The sequence below is a fragment of the Oncorhynchus mykiss genome, chromosome 25, assembly GCF_057628025.1.
Source record: "Oncorhynchus mykiss isolate SJ-2025 chromosome 25, ASM5762802v1, whole genome shotgun sequence".
Lineage (NCBI taxonomy): Eukaryota > Metazoa > Chordata > Actinopteri > Salmoniformes > Salmonidae > Oncorhynchus > Oncorhynchus mykiss.
In genome coordinates, this window is record NC_143046.1 from 60450076 (window position 1) to 60465000 (window position 14925).

The 14925-nt window shown below is 44.8% G+C and overlaps 1 protein-coding gene across 4 annotated transcripts in view; it reads left to right on the top strand.

Moving 5' to 3' along the window:
• Positions 1-14925, top strand: part of LOC110505397 (rho guanine nucleotide exchange factor 10) — a 91895-nt gene that overhangs the window by 21998 nt on the left and 54972 nt on the right. For 2 of the 4 annotated variants that reach the window (XM_021584588.3, XM_021584589.3), the window contains exons 3-17: positions 852-1271; positions 2700-3029; positions 3894-3930; positions 4072-4160; positions 4590-4646; positions 5019-5206; positions 5966-6082; positions 6803-6914; positions 7109-7299; positions 7408-7587; positions 8057-8173; positions 8380-8472; positions 8825-8995; positions 11233-11378; positions 11842-12020. In XM_021584588.3, the coding sequence (XP_021440263.3) occupies positions 852-1271; positions 2700-3029; positions 3894-3930; positions 4072-4160; positions 4590-4646; positions 5019-5206; positions 5966-6082; positions 6803-6914; positions 7109-7299; positions 7408-7587; positions 8057-8173; positions 8380-8472; positions 8825-8995; positions 11233-11378; positions 11842-12020 (2427 nt within the window). The remainder of the gene's footprint in view (positions 1-851; positions 1272-2699; positions 3030-3893; positions 3931-4071; positions 4161-4589; positions 4647-5018; positions 5207-5965; positions 6083-6802; positions 6915-7108; positions 7300-7407; positions 7588-8056; positions 8174-8379; positions 8473-8824; positions 8996-11232; positions 11379-11841; positions 12021-14925) is intronic. The other 2 variants (XM_021584590.3, XM_021584591.3) reach the window with 1 other exon arrangement.

Consider the following 14925-nt stretch of genomic DNA (forward strand, 5'->3'; position numbering starts at 1 on the left):
TGAAAATGCGTCAACATTGTAGTTACTCCACAATACTAACCTAATTGACAGAATGAAAACAATTCCAAAACATTAATTCTGTTTTCAACAAGGTGCTAAAGTAATACTGCAAAACATGTTTTGTCCTGAATACAAAGTGTTATGTTTGGGGTAAATTCAATACAACACATTACTGAGTACAACTCTCCATATTTTCAAGCGAAGTGGTGGCTGCATCATGTTTTGGGTATGCTTGCAATCGGACTGGAGAGTTTTTCAGGATACAAAAGAAACGGAATGGAACCAAACACAGGCAAAATCCTCGAGGAAAACCTGGTTGTCTGCTTTCTACCAGACAGACACGGGGAGATTTTAATTCACCTTTCACCAGGACAATAACATAAAACACAAGGCTAAATCTATACAGGAGTTGCTTACCAATAAGACAGTGAATGCTCTGGGTGAGTTAGATTTTCAAGCAGATTTAAATCAAAACTATGCAATGCCTGGAAAATGGTTGTCTAGCAATGATCAACAGCCAATTTGACAGAGCGTGAATTTAAACAAATAAATGGGTAAATGTTGCACAATCTTAGACTTACGCAGAAAGACTCTCAGCTGTAATCGCTGCTGAAGGTGATTCTAACATGTATTGACTCAAGGGGTTAAATTTATCTAATCAAGATTATATTAGTGTTTTAATTTTGTATTAATAGTACAGAGTATTTTATGTGGATTGTTAATTTTTTTAAACCATTTGTCCCACTTTGTAACACAACAAAATGTGGAAAGTCCAGGGGTATCAATACTTTCTGAAGGCACTGTATACGTGAGCTGTGTTGATCTGACTCTCTCCCTCTCTCCTCTCTTAGTGTTGGTGGACGATGTGCCCTATGCGGATGAAGAAGAGGGGGAGCAGTTTGAATTTGATGACAGTGGGGATGAGGTCCCTGAGGCAGACCGGCTGCCCCCCGCCCCTCTGGCCCCTGACTACGGGGCCCAGGCCAATGGTGTGGCCCCCCACCCAGAGCCAGAAGGAGCAGACCCCGAACACCACCTAGAGGGGCAGCCCTCAAACCCAGACCTCGCGACAGCGACTGTGGACCCAACTACTGCTACAGTTGCCACATCACTTCCAGTTCCAGCTACCATGGCCACAACAGACTCAGCAGTTGTGGCTGCAGCAGAAGGGGAAAAGGCTTCAACAGTCCCAGTCCCAGCTGACCAAGACAGTGACCTACCCCCTCCTCCACCTTCAGAGGACTCCTCTCCTGTAGGAACAGACTCTGTTGGTTAGTGGAAACAACCGTTCAGTGTTCCTCTTTAGTACCTGGAGCTCTGAAGATGGGCTCTCTTTTGTCTCGCCGTAGACCAAATATACACAAATAATGTACCTCCAAAAGCATATCATAGCTCCACACTCAGTGGGTGCTGTACAGTAGAGGGTGTCATGCAATCCATCAGCGCATGTTGTGACTATTGCCTCCACATGTTATATAACCTCATTCTGGCACATGCTCCATGTCCGGCAGGGATAGACGATAGCACCGCCCATCTCTCTCCTGACCCCTGGAATCGCTGGCTGCAGGGGGACTCCTGGAATTCATTCAAAATAATATATTCCATTTAGAAGACTCTTTATCTAAAGCGACTTACAGTCATGCGCGGATTAAGTTTTACGTATGGGTGGTCCCGGGAATCGGACCCACTACGCTGGCGTTACAAGCGCCATGCTCTCTCTACCAACTGAGTTACAAAGGACCCACACACAGTTTGACACTAGCAGGATACCACTGCTCTCTTGCTCATCCTCTTGCTAACACGTACATTCCATGCTCTTGCCTCTCTAGCAGTCATAGCATACGTTCTATGTCTCTCCCCCTCTGACACTTACAGCCCAGTCCAATTGATAGTCCAGGCCCCTCTCCATTGGCTGTTCAGTAGTGTTTGCCCGTCAGCATATCTATCTGTACACTCTTAGGAAAAAGGGGTTCCAAAAAGGTTATTAGACTGTTCCGATTTGGTCAACCCGTTTGGGTTCCAGGTAGAAGCTTCTGGGGGAAAAGTTCTATTGGGATATTGGGTTACACCTGGAATCAAAAGGGGGAAACCTAGTCAGTTGCACAACTAAATACATTCAACTGAAATGTGTCTTCTGCATTTAAGTCAACCCCTCTGAATCAGAGAGGCGTGGGGGGGGCTGCCTTAATCAACATCGGCACCCAGGGAGCAGTTGTTGGGGGTTAACAACCTTGCTCAAGGGCAGAACAGCAGATTTCGCCACCTTGCCGGCTCGGGGATTCAAACCAGTAACCTCTTGGTTACTGACCCAACACTCTTAACTGCTAGACTACCTGTAGTGTGTTCTAGAGGGTGATTTATCTCTTCTGACTCCAGGGCCTGAGACGAGGCCTCTCTCTCTCTGCTGTTGGACCGTAAACACACAGCTGTCTCTGTCTGAACCAAGCAGATTGGAGTATTAAGAAAATTTGCTGGTAACCACAGTCAGTATTCTTCTTCAGTGTTCTCCAATGATCTTATTCACTTAACCAAATTGCTCTTATGAAATGTTATGGCACTACCTTAAAGTATTTCGGAGCTGCAAAGTAATCCAGTACCAAACTAGTTCCAGCACATTCAGAGCATCCAGCAACTGTAGCTGTGTTGTATTGATGGGGGCTCGTTTGGGGCTAACAGACTGTATTACATTTCCATTTTAGATAAGGAAGTGTCCAGCGATGACCCTCCCCCAGCCAACCCTAGGACCACCTCCCAGAAGAAAGTCAACCCCTACTCTGTGATTGACATCACCCCCGTCCAACTACAGCAGCTGGAGCAGCAGCATGGGCTTGCCCCTTCCTCACCGGTTGAGAGGGTGGGAGGAGAGGAGGGGGATGGACAGGATGTTTCACCCACCAGCCCCCCCTGTGTCCCCCCGGGTTACTCTGTGCCTGTGCCCTGTGGATACGCCACCCCCTCTGGCGTGCCCCTTATCACGCCAGCCTACACCACGCCCATCATCATCCGACACTTCTCTCTGGACGAGGACGGTAAAGGAAGAACCCACCCAGAGTGGAAACCTGTAGAAGGATTTGAACAGACGTTCCTCTTCTATTCTTTCTACTCTGTCCTGCATTCATGTCGCGAACTTCAGAATAGCATGGTGTAATGTATTTTATAGATTGTTTCTACAATGAACCGAGCACTGAATAATGTGGTGGGCATGACTGTTGAAACTTTGACTTCCTTTTCCTATGATGGAATTCCCCCGTCCTCTCCCCTACTGACTTTGAGATGAGTCTATGGCACCTGCATGCTCTGTACTCCCAACTCATTTTTCCTCTGCTTTCTCTGTCGCATTCCTTTTTTCCTAAAGCCTTGCCACAAGGAAGTGGGGGCTAAATTTAGCCGCCCACTAAATTCTGTGTTGGCGTTGAGGATTTTCCTGTTTTCTTTCAATGTTACTGTAGAACTTTTCAAATTCGTGGCTTGGCCAGTCTGGGGGAAAATTGCAGTGTAATTTAAGCTAGCCAACATATCAGAGTCACTCCTGTGAAAAATGCTAAGACATTTGGGGTGTTTTGTGAAAGTATTTTAAAGGGTATATTCTGGAGTTAAAATGCCAATATATTGATTGATTGTTCCAATATACTGTAAGGTTGTTCTGTAGGAAATATTCTGAAACGTAGGCCTATCGTTAATATAATATAGCAGTTCATCATTGCAGTTTTTAGAATGAGCAATGCATTCTAAAGTATCTTTATAGCTCTTTAATGCAAGTTTAGTTTCAGTGATGGCTGCCCCCTGGTGGTACATACGGTTTATTGCAAACTGCACATTTTAGGTCATGTTTTTATTTATTGAAGGCGAAGTCCACGTTAATTACTGTTGTTTCTCTCGCTCTCTCCCTTCAGTTACTGTGGTGGCGACATGCAACACTTCTGTAGACAGGTGAGTGACTCTCCTGTCAGGCTCTTTCTTCACTAATCTGCTTTATGTCATCTAGTTGATCTTCCAGAATTTGTGATTATGTGGCATCTTGGTTATTTGCATTGGAATAGCAGGTGGTTATTATTTCTCTTTTCATTCAAGTGTCTTTAGTGAAGAGTATCCTGCCATCAGGGAGGAGGATGCTTTGTCCAAATGGGTGTCGGACCCTGCAAACACAGCCTGGATGGAAAGTAAGTACTTGTTCTCTTCTCATTTAGCTACCAGTGAGAAATGTATTTTCCTGACATTTTCTGTCCTGTTTGTGTTTACCTAGTATTTACTACAGAATTGTGGTAACAATGATGCATACTTTTTGGCCTGCTTAGAACACCACAGGACAGGCATTAAGGTTTTCAGTGCACCCTGAGTCCACCACCAAGTCCCATGCACAATGCATGATTATGCAGATTTCAGGTTTCTGTCTTTTTTTTTCTTTTTTCTCTCAAATGAAACACCAGACCCTTCCTTCCTTCCTTCCTCTAGCTCCTTTTGAGGAACCGGGCCCTTTGTGTGGTCTTGCCTCTCCTCAGTTCCCTGAAACTGTATTTTGTCCGTTGTGGGAAGGTTTGTTGCACGTTGAGGCCTTTAATTCGTTCGAACATGGTTGCTTTGTCATTTAGATCCAGATGAAGTAATTTATGATGACGTGCCCAGAGAGAACTCTGATTCAACTACAGGTTAGTGCAGCATTCTTTCTGTGCTCCTTTTATCCTTCTTTCATTGTACTGTCATTGCCCTTTTGCCACAGTGTCTGAGTACTTGTGCATAGTCGAAACTCTTCTGCATTTCTAAAACCTAATGTGCTGGAATTATTCATCAGATTAATGTCATGTGCCCCTAACCTGACACATTTTGATTATGTTCAGTTGATGCCCTAGAACTGCCATATAGAATGTGTTATTTATGCCAAGGAGTTTTGAGCTGATTATGATCATGCTAACTTACTGTACATGAACACAGTGTAACATTGCAGTTTTAATATATTTCACCCATATTTTTATGCTGTTCCCCTTGGTTTTAACCCTTTGCTGTCCCCCCCCCCCCCCCAGAGCCAGATGAGATGATCTATGACGATGTGGAGTTTGGGGAGGAGGGCTGTGGCAGCTCCCTAGACAACGGTTGGAGCTCCAGCGAGTTTGAGAGCTACGACGAGCAGAGTGACGGGGAGGGCCAGGGGGAGAACGGCCTGCCTGATGCCTTCATGAGAGGGAAGACGCCGCAGAAGAAGACCACCCATGTATGTAAACTAAACACCTTACCCTCCCGCTGTCTACAGACCTGTCCTTCTGTGGAGGGAGAAGGGTGGAGAGGGGGTGAGAAGAGTTGGGATTTGGGTACAAGAAATTGAGGACAGGAGGGGGAATATACAGTAATATACTGTATTCAATAGGGAGTAGAAGATTGAGGGAGAACAGGAAGGTTATGTGTATTATCTTCATTCACCAGGAGATGTACAAGGTGCAGATGGACACCACAGAAGAGAAGCTAAAGAAGTGAAGTTTTATATCGGGATCTTGAACAGACAAGGAAGTAGAATCAGTGGGACACAATGAATATCTAAAAGATCATACTCCAGTTAAATGGGAGATTTCAAGCATATTTCAAATGCTTACTACTTGAGCTAATGTAAATAAACCGTAGGCTTATTCTTGCCTTCTGGCTGCACATGTTATTACTATGTTCCTGATAATATACTGTTCATTTGTGTATTTGGTTTGAAGTGAATGGCCCGCTTGTTTTTTCAGCCCAGAGGTCTTGCCAGGGAAATCCCACGGTTATTACTCAGCTGGCTGCACAAACTGACTGCTTGGCTTCTTTAGGAGAAATAGGCCCTGTTAAGATGAGTATCCGGGTTGGTAGACGAAATAGGAGTAAGGAGGCGAGGCCTTAGCTGAGGTGAGAGTGGGCGGGTTGGTGTGAGGGCATGATCTTCTCTGGCTGAGCACCTTCAAAGGAACGGTCTGGTAACGCTTCAAATTGCTCTGCTTTCGTTTAGCTTTCTCAAGATCTGACACGCTTGAAAGAACACTATGAGAAAAAGATGAAAGATCTTATGGCAAATACAGTGGGAACGGTAGAGCTGCAGCAGATTAAACAGAAACACGAGCAGAAGGTAAATGCCATCGTACTGGTCGGTGTGTGTCGTCACCCTGCCCTCCGCTAGACAAGGGTTAGGGTTCAAGCCTCCTCGGCATCCTTAACACCGACCTCCCTCACTGTGTCTCTCACCGTGTCTCTCTTATGTCTGGTGGTGGGTTTGTGTCTACTGCATCGCCCTGTGCCTCTAACTGTGTGGATGTTGTGGCAACTATGCATCCCCTTTAGTGACATGCCTGTAGTTCTACAGCAGACTGAGACACCAGTGCAGCTGAGTTGTGTGTAGGCCTAGACAGGAGGTGCGTACTTGGTTATCTCCGTCCACTCATTGGCTAATGATAATACAGAACACTTTCAAACAAATCTATGAAAAAAGTTAATTCTACTCCAAATGTATATTTTTCAGCAGACAGTAGCAGTCTAGTAGATCTTCTTTGACCCTACCCTAGCTAATCAAAGTGCCTCTAACCTACTCACATTCCTTATTTAGAGTTAAGTACTTGTCTCTTCATACCCTTAAGCATTTGTGAGAATCCTTTAGTTCAGATTGACTCAGTTCAGCTGCTGTCACAGTTGCTGTCTTGCTCTGGTCCACCCAGTTATCCAAAAGATCCTGTTCCTGTATTTACATGATCTGCCATCTTCCCTTTTTCTCCTAACTCGGCTCCTCCCTTAAAGCTTCAGTATCATGTTGACTGTGATGGTGGGCTATTTACTGTTGTTGATGTACCTGAAGATGCAAAAGCTGGTGAAGGCAGCGAGAGACGGGACCAAAGACGGCCTGGAGAAGACCAAAGCAGCGGTGAAAAGGGGACGGTCGTTCATCAAGACCAAAACCCACTGTCATGGTAAGAGCAGAACATGGACTTTGGTCCTTTTTGTGCACATTAGTCAGTTAATTACACTAGTGTATCTGGGATCTGTGATGAATTGGAAGCACTTAAGATTGTAAAGGGGAATTCATCCACTAACTATGTGTAGTGACCTCCTGGGTGATGCTGATCTGATTTTGAGTTGACCACGCCTCTCCTGTGTGTCTCAGAGAGGAAGTCGACCTGTTTTGAGGGTGAGGAGTCAGAGCTCTTCATCGAGGTGGAATGCTTCAACATGGAGCCAGTGCTCAGTCCCGTCCCTGAGGGGCTCTCACAACAACAGGTGGTGAGGAGGTGTATACTGGGCTCCATATTAGAGAGTGAAAAGACCTATCTGGATGCACTGAAGCGGATTTTAGAGGCAAGTTCATTTCACTTGATACATTTCATATAACTTTATAGTGATTTCTTCAAGGGAAAGAGTTCCCACCACCCACTTCCTCATCATCCTTATCCTCTCTCTTATTAGCAATATGAAAAGCCACTTTCAGAGATTGAGCCCAGGTTGCTAAGCGACAGGAAGCTCAAGATGACGTTCTATCGTATTCGGGAGATTCTCCAGTGCCACGCCCTGTTCCAGATCGCCCTGGCATGCCGCGTGGCCGAGTGGGACAGTCTGGAAATGATTGGGGACGTCTTTGTTGCCTCGGTGGGTTGGTGGGCAAGTGAATCCTGTGCTGCGGGACGTAGGAAGGATTGCATTCCTAATATTCTACTTTTAAATTTAAAGGCTGGAAGAGTATTTAACAGTGGTCAATTGGTCAAAACTAGTGGGACTGAAAAGATCCTGTGCTCATGCCATGTCCTGCATTGGGCTTCACCATTTAGCATAACACTGACTGAAGCTAAAATGCAAGTTTCCCATTACTCAGTGTTTTTACAAATTGCCTCATTGTAAAGGAATTAGTCCCATGCCTACACACACACACAGATACTGCACATACACACAGCTGCGCTCGGTTCTTGGAGGAAGTGCTCCACCCTGATGTCTCTAGCTAACAGTTTATTTTGGCCCAGGACCCAGGATGATTCCATTCCTGACTATGATTGTGTTGGACTATGAGGTGTTGATGGCTTGCTCTCTCCCCTCTCTCTCTCTTTACATATCTGGTTCCCAGTTCTCCAAGTCCATGGTGCTGGACGCCTACTGTGAGTTTGTGAACAACTTCAGCACGGCCATGGCGGTGGTCAGGAAGACGTGTGCCTCCAAACCCAGTTTCCTGGACTTCCTCAAGGTCAGTCAGAGAGCAGCACTGTTGTTCAAATAAATAAAAAGTATGCTCCTGTGGAAATACAGCTGTGCAGAATATGCATCTCTGGCTCTACCCTTAACATAGGAACGGGGGTCGATTTCAGACTGAACTCATAGTTTGTGGTTGTGTATTGGATTGTCCTGCAGTGCATCAATCATTAATCATTGATTGTCCTTTTTTCTCCACAGCATCGTCAGGATACCAGCAGTGACCGGGTCACTCTCTATGGACTCATGATGAAGCCCATCCAGAGATTCCCTCAGTTCATTCTGCTGCTGCAGGTATTGATTTCACTCTAGTGTCCACACTGCCCTCAGAAAAATATTACACGGATTCACCAGCAGAGGGGGCCGCATACTCACTAACCAAAGAGCTGCGTTGTTAAAAATGCACTACATTGGTGTGTGTACTCTTGGGAAAATATTTCTGCTTCTGGTCTCTGGGCAATTCACATTTTTATCCTCACTCCATAATTGTTATGACTGAGGATACCGTTTTTTAAGACAGCCCCGATGGTTGTCTGAAGGAATCTGAATAGTTTTCAACCGATGCTATGCCGCTGTAGAGAAGCTCTGGGTGTGATCGGTGCTATGTAATGCTCTGAATGTGTCATCTCTCCACGCTTTATGGCAGGACATGCTGAGAAACACCCCAGTAGGCCACAGTGACAGGCTACACCTACAGATGGCCCTGACAGAGCTGGAAACCCTGGCTGAGAAGCTCAACGAGAAGAAGCGGGATGCTGACCAGCGCTGCGAGATCAGACACATAGCCAAGGCCATGAACGAACGCTACCTCAACAAGGTAAACACACATCGTTTGATCATGTTCATACCATAAAGTCTGTGTATGTCCTCGATAGCTTGATGATTTGTGTTTTTAAACAGATTTTGTTTATTACAATGTGTGTGGGGTGTTAGTAAAGTCAAGGCCTCGATCTAAGAATCCATCTATCCACAAATCTGATACACAGTTGAAGTCTACATACACCGTAGCCAAATGCATTTAAACTCCGTTTTTCACAATTCCTGACATTTAATCCAATCCAATTCCCTGTCTTAGGTCAGTTAGGATCACCACTTTATTTTAAGAATGTGACATTTCATAAATAGTGTAGAGTGTGATTTATTTCAGCTTTTATTTCTTTCATCACATTCCCAGTGGGTCAGAAGTTTACATACACTCAACTAGTATTTTGTAGCATTGCCTTGAAATTGTTTAATTAACAAACATTTCAGGTAGCCTTCCACAAGCTTTCCACAATAAGTTGGGTGAATTTCGGCCCATTCCTCCTGACAGAGCTGATGTAACTGAGTCAGGTTTGTAGGTCTCATTGCTCGCACACACTTTTTCAGTTCTGCCCACAAATGTTCTATAGGATTGAGGTCAGGGCTTTGTGATGGCCACTCTAATACCTTGACTTTGTTGTCCTCAAGCCATTTTGCCACAACTTTGGAAGTATGCTTGGGGTCATTGTCCATTTGGAAGACCCATTTGCGATCAAGCTTTAACTTCCTGACTGATGTCTTGAGATGTTGCTTCAACATTTTTCCTCCCTCATGAAGCCATCTATTTTGTGAAGTGCACCAGTCCCTCCGGCAGGAAAGCACCCCCACAACATGATGCTCCCACCTCCGTGCTATACGGTTGGGATGGTGTTCTTCGGCTTGCAAGTCTCCCCCTTTTTCCTCCAAACATAACGACGGTCATTATGGCCAAACAGTTCTATTTTTGTTTCATCAGACCAGAGGACATTTCTCCAAAAAGTATGATATTTTTCCCCATGTGCAGTTGCAAACCGTAGTCTGGCTTTTTTATGGCGGTTTTGGAGCAGTGGCTTCTTCCTTGCTGAGCGGCCTTTCAGGTTATTTCGATATAGGACTCGTTTTACTGTGGATATAGATACTTTTGTACCTGTTTCCTCCAGCATCTTCACAAGGTTCTTTGCTGTTGTTCTGGGATTGATTTGCACTTTTCACACAAGTATGTTCATCTCTAGGAGACAGAGCGTGTCTCCTTCCTGAGCGGTATGACTGCTGCGTGGTCCCATGGTGTTTATACTTGCGTACTATTGTTTGTACAGATGAACGTGGTACCTTCAGGCGTTTGTAAATTGCTTCCAAGGATGAACCAGACTTGTGGAGGTCTACAATTATTTTTCTGAGGTCTTGGCTGATTTCTTTAGATATTCCCATGATGTCAAGCAAAGAGGCACAGAGTTTGAAGGTAGGCCTTGAAATACATCCACAGGTACACCTCCAATTGACTCAAATGATGTCAATTAGCTTATCAGAAGCTTCTAAAGCCATGACATAATTTTCTGGAATTTTCCAAGCTGTTTAAAGGTACAGTCAACTTAGTGTATGTAAACTTCTGACTCACTGGAGTTGTGATACTGTGAATTATAAGTGAAATAATCTGTCTGGAAACAATATTTGGAAAAATTACTTGTGTCCTGCACAAAGTAGATGTCCTAACTGACTTGCCAAAACTATAGTTTGTTAACAAGTAATGTGTGGAGTGGTTGAAAAACGAGTTTTAATGACTCCAACCTAAGTGTATGTAAACTTCCGACTTCAACTGTGTGTGTGTGTGTGTGTATATGTATATATGTATATATATATATATATATATAGTGCCTGATACGGAGGAAGGTATAAAATCAGTATTCCCTACTGTCTAATTATTTGTCTGCCCACAAGAGCTAACAGCCACCGCATGGCATCTATATTTATGGAGGTGTGTATGCTGCAAAGTGCATTTACTGTGTCTAAATGCACACTTGTCTGTAAACTGGATGTGCTTAAAATAGTAAGTGTATATTCTACTTTAACTAAATATACATGTCACCCTTGACAAGGACCACTCTTAAAAGTTCTACTGAGATCTAACATGTCTTCCCTGCAATATCTTGAGAATGTATTTATAAATCATGGGTATTACCATGCATTTACAATAAATCATAAATTCACCTTGGGGAAGATTGTCAAATCCATTGTAGCTGACCTCTGACCACTGCGTCTCCCTTCGTCACCCACCAGCTCCTGAGCAACGACAGCCGTTACCTGATTCGCTCAGACGACATGGTGGAGACAGTCTGCAACGACCGCGGTGAGGTCATCAAGACCAAGGAGCGACGCCTTTTTCTTCTCAACGACGTGCTCATGTGTGCCACGCCCAACGTCCGGTAAGACCCAACGCACCAAACACGGTAACCACCTTGGCCAGGATTTATATCCACAGACAGAGCACCCTTTCTGGGTATGATTCTGATCAGGAGGGAGTGCCCTGTAATTACACTACTGACTACTGTATGTCCATAGAACACTTCACCACACTGGCCACTGGCTCTGGCAGGAAGATATTTGAGCTATAAGAAATAGTCATAGCTTTTAATACAGCATACCATATGCCTGGCAATGTTTAAATAATTTAGCCTACCTTTTGATTGAATTGTCGCTTATTTATTTATTCTAAACTTTAGTTTACCCTGGTTGTGTTTACACCAACTCATACAGGAGTGATGAAGACACTCTTGATCAAGTTGAATCTTGATTGAGGAAACTTTTATTGATCACTGTGAAGAAAAGCAGTAATCCTCAGCCTATTGTATGTCAGCCTACTTCACCGTTTCCTCTTCCTCTATCCAGGTGCAGTGTGGATGGTAGTGGCAACGTCCCCCCGGGCCAGAAGTTCCTGCTGAAGTGGAGTGTCCCTCTGAGCTTTGTGGATGTGGTAGAGTTTGGCTCCAGTGAGGACATGGGCGACAACAGCCGCTTCACCCCCCAACCCCACTCTGGAGAGAAGGTGGTCGTCAACGCCAAGCCAAGTACGTCCCACTCACAGTCACAGGGGTCTTTCTGGGTCCCGATTTCTATCGTAATGGGTGAAATTAAATAAGATATGATGTGTGGTTTGGGGGTGTACCGACTGCCCCAAAGGCCCGGAACCCTGATATTTGATTAGCTATTAGCTTGGCGGTCTGGACTGGAGGTCTGAAACTCTGGCTTTTCCATTCCATGATGCAATCATTCCTTTATGACCACATAACTAATCCTAAAGAGGTGAACATGATGTCTTATATTGAAATACCATCCCATTACTGTGCCCAGTGGCTGTATATTGCATACACAGTACAGGGAGCAATAACTTGTTTTCTGTTGTGTGTAAAATCAATACCATTTCCTCTTACTGTTAATGTTACTTCAACACCCCCTTTTGAAATATTGATGCGTTCTAGATGATTACTGTAATTATCTAGCAGCCTGCTTGGCCAGCTCTCAGTGGGCTCAGATCAACACTACAGGCACTACATGACCCACTTATGTTACTAACCAATCATGGGGGGGGGGGGCTTTCTATCTCGGATTACAGCGTTGCAGCAACCTACTCAATAACACAGAGCCAAGTTGCTTATAATAATAGATTCAGTTCAGACATCATCGACAAAGCCATCATCTTCTGTGTGCCAGGCTTTCCCTCTGGAACCAATGAGCAACGTTTAAAAATGGTGCGCGTCCTTGGCGAGTCTATAAGAAGCCAACTCCACTCTGCACCGTCTGCAGGGTCAGTGACTTCACTCTTTCCACTGGGTTTCCCCCCGGTCTGCTCTGGCAAGCTGTCCAGCCCGGCCGTCCCTTTAAACTCCTTATTGGAAACCATGCAACCATCATAACCAGACTGTATGATTTGTGGTCATAGCCATGCCGTTGCTGATTTTAGTCCAGAACATTCACCCTGACTCCTGACTACCAACCAGGTATGGCTTATGTGCAATGTAATGGTACGTTGGTGTGCTTTTCATTTAGCTAGTGTTGTGTTCAGGTGGTGACAGCCGCTACACCCACTGGGGAAGGCAGGGAGGATGTTATGCACAGGAGGTTGGTGGCACCTTAATTGGGGAGGACGGGGTTGTGGTAATGGTTGGACCGGAATGGGTGGCATGGTATCAAATCTATCAAAACCAAGGTTTCCATTCCATTCACGCCGTTCCAGCCATTATGATGAGCCGTCCTCCCCTCATTCGCCTCCACTGATGCTGTGGAGGAACTGCTTTATCGTATGCTAGTCATAGGTGTGGTTTTCTGTGCGTGGCAGGATGTGGCCGAGCAGACATTACCACCGTCTTATTCCACCTAGCTCTCCGCTGCCTGCTGCTCTCTGTGCGTCCCATCTGTGGTGCTAGTGTGATCTACTCCACTACATGTGTATAAAGCCGTTGAAACTCCTTCGTGTCCCCTGCCACATCCCTTTGATATATTGAGTCTTAGTTGTATTTACCAGGGGTATGTTCTACTGTACAATGACGTTTAGCCACTGTGATGTAGCCCTTTTGACTCGCATGCCTGGAGGAGGATGACGGTCTACATCAAATCACATTCTATTGGTCACATACACACGGTTAGCAGATGTTAATGCGAGCGTAGCGAAGTGCTTGTGCTTCTAGTTCTGTCAGTGCGGTAATATCTAACAACATAATACACACATCTAAAGGGATATAATGAGAATGTGCATATTAATATATGGATGCGCGATGGCCGAGCGGCATAGGCAAGATGCAATAGATGGTACAAGGTACAGGATATACGCATAAGATGAGTAATGTAGGATATGTTAACATTAGTAAAGTGCCATTATTTAGAGTGAATTGATAAAGTGACTAGTGATCCATTTATTAAAGTGGCTAGTGATATGAGTCTATGTAGGCAGCAGCCTCTCTGAGTTAGTGATTGCTCTTTAGCAGTCGGATGGCCTTGAGATGGAAGCTGTTTCTCTTTCCCAGTTTTGATGCACCTGTACTGACCTCGCCTTCTGGATGATAGCGGGGTGAACAGGCAGTTGCTCTGGTGGTTGTTGTCCTTGATGATCTTTTTGGCCTAGCTGTGACATCGGGGGCTGTAGGTGTCTTGGAGGGCAGGTAATTTGCCCACGGTGGTACGTTGTGCAGACCACACCACCATCTGGAGAGCTTTGCGGTTGAGGACGGTGCAGTTCCCTCTGCTGTTTCCTGAAGTCCACGATCATCTCCTTTTGTTTTGTTGACGTTGAGTGAGAGGTTGCAAATGGATGTAATTGTGCATAAGCGTGTGTTATTTAAGAGTCCATTAGTTATCTACTGTTCTGCTCTCCATCAATATTCTTAAAGCACAGGACCCTGGGTGAAGTTGACCATTTGGGTCATTCCTTTTTTTTTTTCACTCATCCTCTTACTCACTGAAATGCCAGGGGATAAGCAAGCTTTGCTCTCCTCTCTCTCGTTGACTGCCCAACTGCCACTCGTCTCCCCTCCTCTCCCAAGCCTCTTAAGGCGTGGGCATATTTCCTATCCAAAATAGTTTGGAACAGTTTGTGCATATATTCTATATTTTTTTCTTTTCGTTTTAGTCTTTGGCAAGGTTTTTTTTGGGCTGTTCATCCACATTTTTTTCTCGATGCAAGCTCAAGTCTGTAGCCGAAGTCTACACCCCTTTGTTGATGATTGGTCAACAGTAGGGATTCTTCAATTTTAGTTTTTGTCATTCAACCAAACATCTTAGTTAGACTGCGTGACTAAGATGTCACTATTAATGACAACTCAAAAATCTATCTTAGATTAATGTTGACGATTTTGAAAAGGTATACTGGCTACGGCATCTCAAGATGGACAAACGATACTATTGCTGCTTTTTCTCAGTTTTCAAGCGAAGGTCTTTTTAAGGCAGTACGCGAGCACTGCCAGCTGAACCGAAGCAAGA